The sequence below is a fragment of the Rutidosis leptorrhynchoides genome, chromosome 2 (genome assembly GCF_046630445.1).
Source record: "Rutidosis leptorrhynchoides isolate AG116_Rl617_1_P2 chromosome 2, CSIRO_AGI_Rlap_v1, whole genome shotgun sequence".
NCBI lineage: Eukaryota > Viridiplantae > Streptophyta > Magnoliopsida > Asterales > Asteraceae > Rutidosis > Rutidosis leptorrhynchoides.
The window spans coordinates 158558189-158564188 of record NC_092334.1 but is presented as its reverse complement, the minus strand read 5'-3'; the positions used below and the strand labels follow the sequence as shown (position 1 = coordinate 158564188).

Here is a 6000-nt window from a genome sequence, read left to right as displayed (position 1 = left end):
ACACCAAGTATTGAAACAGGGCCAGTTACATCAGAAACTGTCCTGAATGAATCATCTAAGGGATGGTGGCACACTCCCGATGGAAGTTTATTGGAAACAGGAACTAGCTTTAAACCAATCGAGGATCTGGCACCAAAAATTCTAAGCTTCGGTTCTCCAAGTGAAACGGTTCCACCAGGCTTTAAAGTTAAAACTACCTGTGTGGGGTACAATACCAATTATCAGCTCGGTTGAACCCGAAACACCGATTGAAAGGGTCACTACCGAGAAAGCTCAGGAAAGAATCAGGCAGATGGGTCTAAGAAATCTAAATGGTTCATACATCATGCTGACACCACAACAAGGGTCAACGGCATGTGCGTCTTCGCAACCAGTCCATACTGTTGCAAGCAATCAATATAGTGGGGCGCACTATGCCGCAGCCCAGTCAAATAGCTTCATATCTCAATTACAGCAAGTCACGCCACCACACTTGGCACCCGCTTTCAATGAGCCAGCGTGGGTACAAGAATTTATGAGCAATTGGTTCGCGGTGATACAAGGGAAAAAAGCTAAGCAAAGCCTTGAGTTAGCTCCCACAACTGAAAGTTTGTGCCACACATCGCCAATCATCCCTTCACAGTCGCACCGGTGTTGCCTCTAACACTCGAAAGTTATGATGGGTTATCAGATCCGGATGACTTTTTACAAAAATTTGAAGGAACTGCAAGAACACACAGCTAGGGTGATGCAGTAGCATGCCATATGCTACCAATAGTGCTGCAAGGAGTAGCAAGGGAATGGTTCAATAATTTGCCATCCCAAAGCATTACAGGTTTTGAGGATTTGCGCTCAAGATTTTTATTAAACTTTCACAATTTGCGCGCACGCAGAAGAACACATGTCGAATGTCATGACATTAAGCAGAAATTGAAAGTGAGCTTGGGAGAAATAATAGACAGATACACCAAGGAGGTGGCTAAAATACAAGACTTTCCAGAAAGCCAGAAGGTATCCGGCTTTATACATTGTATAGATACCGACAGACACCTGTCTTTATGGCAACGGTTACAGAGAAGAGTGCCAGAAACCTTCGCGGAAGCCGTAAAAGAAGCGCATGATTACATGCGGGCACAAGAAGATATAAAGCAGAATCGCGGAAGTACCTCTTCAAATATGGACATCGACGATGATTATTATCGACTGCAGGGAAGAGGGTCAGAGTCTGGCAAACGTTATGGTGGTAATGGCCAACCTAGGAGTGGTAACTATCATAATGATAAGTATCGCAAATTCAACAACAATAAAGGGGGAGGAAGTCAGAGGTTCAAAAGCAGCCACACTGAAAATGTTGCGTAAATAAAAGACCTCACAAAAACACCAAAAGAAATTTTGACTACAGAGGCAGTGTGCAAAAGCTTTGACCCCCCAGTACCTTTGTCAAAGTATGGAAACATAGACAAAAGAAAATTTTGTGATTTTCACGATGATTATGGTCATGAGACCAATGAATGTTGGCACTTAATTGAAAGGGTAGTTGCTGAACTCAAAAGAGGAAGATTGCAACACTTGAAGAAAAGTGCAAGAGCACAAGCCGATAAGCCAAAGGGAGAAAAAGAATATCCGTGGCAAAAGAAGAATGAGGGAAAGGAAACGGATAAAACCATAAACATGGTAACCAGCGGACAGACAAATCAGAGGCGCAAGTTAGAGGTATCTGAGGAATGGGAAAACACTCCCATTATATTCCCGGCCATAGCACAGGAACCCTCAGATGCGCCCATCACAATTAAAGGGCGTGTCAAAAGCTGCGGGTACATCATCAAGCGATTGCATGTAGACACCAGTTGCGGTGTTGATATAATGTACGAACACTATTTCTGTTTGCTACCAGGGGCTGTGCGAGCCAAGCTAGTTGCTCCTAACACTGCATTATCAGGATTTTCTGGGGAGTCCGCATGGCCAATCGGGATCATCGAATTAGAGCTGGAGCTGGTGGACGATGATAATAAGGAGTTAGTGAGAACCACGACAGTAGAATTTTCCGTCGTAAAGTCTTACTCAAAATATAACACGCTTTTAGGGCGCACGACTTTGAAAAAATTGGCAGCCATCCCTTCCACGGTGCATGACCTTATCAAGTTCCCAACGCCGTTAGGAATTTCAACGATAAGGCCAGAAAAGCAAGATGCAAGCATTGCGGCCGTAGAACAAGTAGAACAATAGCCGAGAGGCAGAGCAAACTCGAAGCTGCATGATCATCGCAAACCCGCGACATCCAGAACAGAAAATTAAAATCGGCGGAGGATTGTCTGATGAGACAAAGTTTAAGCTTCGTAACATATTAACTTCTAATACGGATGTCTTCGAATGGAAAGAAATGGACATGACGGGCGTACCAAGGGAAATTGCTGAGCACAAGCTTAACGTAAATCCTAGTCTGACGCCAATGCGACTGATGTGCGCAAAGGTATATACGAAATAGTTATTATTTTTACTGCGAAATATATAATTTTACACAAGTTATTTATTTATTTATAGAGTGGATATACCTAAACCTTGCTACAACACTTATAGGCAGTGTACCTAATCATACAGTAGTGTAGTTTTTAGTAAGTCCGGTTCGTTCCATAGGGAGCTAGCCAAGTTTAACGCTATATTTTTAACAACTATATTTATATAAAATATATATAATTATATATAGTAATATTATTATAAAAGGGGGTTTTTACCGTTTAATGACCGGTTTGTCGATTTTATATTTTAAGCGTAAAGATAAATGACGATAATATAAATGACAGAATTTAAATTGCGATAAAGTAAATTGCAGTAATTAAAATGACAGTAAATAAAGGTACGATGAAATATGAAATAAAACAATTATGCTTATTTAAACTTCCGTAGCCATGATGTTTGACGTTTTGATTTCAATTAATTGTTACTCGGGTTAATTGTCCTTTGTCCTGGTTTATTTGATACCTATTTGGTTTTTGTCCATAATAGTCCATCTGTCATAATTATAAAATGCTCGTCAAATTAACCTTATTTTCGAAGTCAAATATTCCAACTAATTAGGGATTCGAACTGTAACAAGGTTTTAGTACTTTGTTTAATGATTACACCAGGTTATCGACTGCGTGTAATCCAAGGTTTTATTACTTTGTTAACAAGTACATCAATTATCCTTGTATGTAATCCACCCCTGTTTTAATGAGATATGAATATTAATTTACCCACTTGATCAGAATGAATAATCAATTACCCAAAACGAATAATTAATTAAATGATCGTAAACAATGTCGTATAAACGTCACTAAATAGGACATTCGTAATCTTTAATAATTATTAGTTTAACTAATTTGAAGATTGGTTCGACAGGTTCTAATAAGTTGTCGTTCAATTAGACAATACCCCCTACCTATTAATAGTCAATAGTCCAATGTACACAAGTGTCGGTATTTTGTCCAAACCTTAATTATGGTACAAAATCCAATAACCCCGTCTTAATATTTTAGTCCAACATCACGATTACTTTGGCTCAAATAAGCATAATAATAACTTAGTTACGAGACATTAATTTAAAAAGGAAAAACATAGCTTACAGTGGTGATTAATTGCGTAGCATTACACGGACAGAGTTCCGACTTAAAACCCGTAAAACATTCCTTACAATAACCCAATTATTATTAAACTTAATTTAAAATTAAAATTATAATTAAAAATATAATTATATATATATTTGAGAGAGACAGAGAGTTTTCAAGGATAAATATTGTATATAACTCGTCTGAAAAACTGACTTTTTATAGAACTTGGCCTGCTACAGTAACTCATGCGATCACATGAGATTTTAGTGCAAATCTCATGCACTCGCACGAGCTCATGCACTCGCATGGGTTTTATGCCTATTTCCCATGCGATCACATGACCGTCAGATCCAGCTCACATATTTTTTGTTTGCTAGTTTGTCGACGTTATTTAATATAATATATAATATATCAATAATTTATATAATTATTTAAATATTATATTATATTCTTGTGCATAGTTGACTTGTAATTTTAGCTCCGTTGCGTCGCGCGTTGATAGTTGGCTCATGTCCCGGTTCCAGATTTTCGAACGCCTTTTCGTACGCTTAGATATCTTATACTTTGCGTTCCGCGACTTGTACTCTTGCAATTTTTAGACGTTTCTCATCAATAAATGGAACCACTTGGATTGTAACTTGTACATTTGAGCTTTTTGGTCATTTGCGTCTTCAAATCGTTGTTTTCTTCTTTTGTCTTCGCACTTATTTATTTAAACGATTATTACATAAAAATAGAACAATAGTAACTAAAAGCTTTACATATTGGAAGGATATTGATACTAAATATATGTTCATTTAGAGCACTATCAAATATCCCCACACTTGAACGTTGCTTGTCCTCAAGTAATACAGAACTTGAAATAAAATCACACTTCACTCGAATCACTTTTTTTTATTCTCACACTTTATACATCTGTGATTTTAATACGGCAGTATACACAATGATAGTAACGATGTGGTTTACAGTCCCACATGACTATGAAAATTTAGATCCTTTAAGGAAATTGGATCTTTATGAAAACATTTGATCTTTTGTAAATTTATTCTAGCTTTTACCCTAGATAAGTTTTTCGGAATAACCCTTCACCGGTGTTTGCAAAATATTTTTGTGGGTTTTGTGGGATTCGGATTTTAAAATTTTAGCTCAAAACTTGCGGTTTTGTGTCACCCACTTGCTAACCTTGTATTAGGAAAGCACACATCCAGTATACTTGCTCCGTATATTACCTTTCGGTAAACTACCGTCTGGTTGTAAAGGAAAGCGTTGAACAAGCAACTGTTAAGGCAATGTCTAATGATATGCAGATGTTCATGGTCTAAAATGTGTCGGATGCAATTACTATCCTTTGTAGGAGCAATACTAAAGATCACCCTATAGTTTTTCGATCTGGCACAAGGTCCTGTCTTCGACCATGCTATGCAACCACCATTCTTACGGTTGACACCCGATTTGGTTCAGGTGACCTAATGAATTCCAGGTGAATTCCTAGGATTTTACGTTCAATGGTAATGAACGCATTGAAAATAGGTTTCAGAAAACAAATCGGTTTTAATTTTGATCAAAATATTTTCTCGTTCAAGCTCGAGTTTAGATATCATTGAATTCCATGAGTTTGTGATTCTCAATCTTTAAGGTCAATCTCAAGGATTGAGTAATATCAGTCTTAAAAGCTGATATTTAATCTTTAAGGAGATTATCCTTTCTGGGGGTCTGATTCATTAGTCTTATCAAGCTAATTTGCACGGTGCCCTCCCCATTTTACGAGACAGATCCTCTCATGGTTAGGATAAGTCTGACCACTTGGCGACCCTGTTTGATGCTGAGGTCCGTGGATTTCCTGCTAATTTTAGAGATGACTTTTCTAGATTTTTCGTCAACCTACAGCTGGTCTGGACGACAACTTCCTGACCTAAATCAAGAAGCGCTGTCTTTTTTGGAAGACTTTACTTCCTTTTAATGATGGAATTGATTCATCGTGTAGATCCATCTTTCTTTCAAATATATTACAGTAAATTAGGTAAAGCTGATTAAAATTGTCCAAAGCAAAAGTACCTGCAATCATCTGTACCAAATATGTGATATGTGCTTTAAAGAAATTGGTAAATTCTTCCCACACTTAGCTTTTATTTTTTTTTCTTTGCCTTTTTATTCTCCTCTATTCCATTTTAAATGAATTCTAACGTTTTGGGTTGTTTCTCCATTTATGTTCTCTCCGAGGTAACAATAATTTCGGCATTAACACCTAGTTTTATCGTTCATAAATATGTATAAACATGATTTTGAATTCATTTAGTTGAAATTTTTTTAAATTTTCACAAAATTTGGCAATTAAACTAAGTGTAAACCCGAGATAATTTATAACCCTTCCCCACACTTGAGATCATGCAATGCCCTCATTAGCATGAAATCAGACTATAATTATAAATTCATG

General features: G+C 37.2%; 1 protein-coding gene across 1 annotated transcript; it reads left to right on the top strand.

Moving 5' to 3' along the window:
- Positions 1-292: 292 nt before the first annotated feature.
- Positions 293-2205, top strand: LOC139888391 (uncharacterized). Its single transcript, XM_071871400.1, has 3 exons — positions 293-587; positions 815-1243; positions 1346-2205. The coding sequence occupies exons 1-3, from the start codon at positions 293-295 to the stop codon at positions 2203-2205; spliced, it is 1584 nt and encodes a 527-aa protein (XP_071727501.1).
- The last annotated feature ends 3795 nt before the right edge of the window (positions 2206-6000 follow it).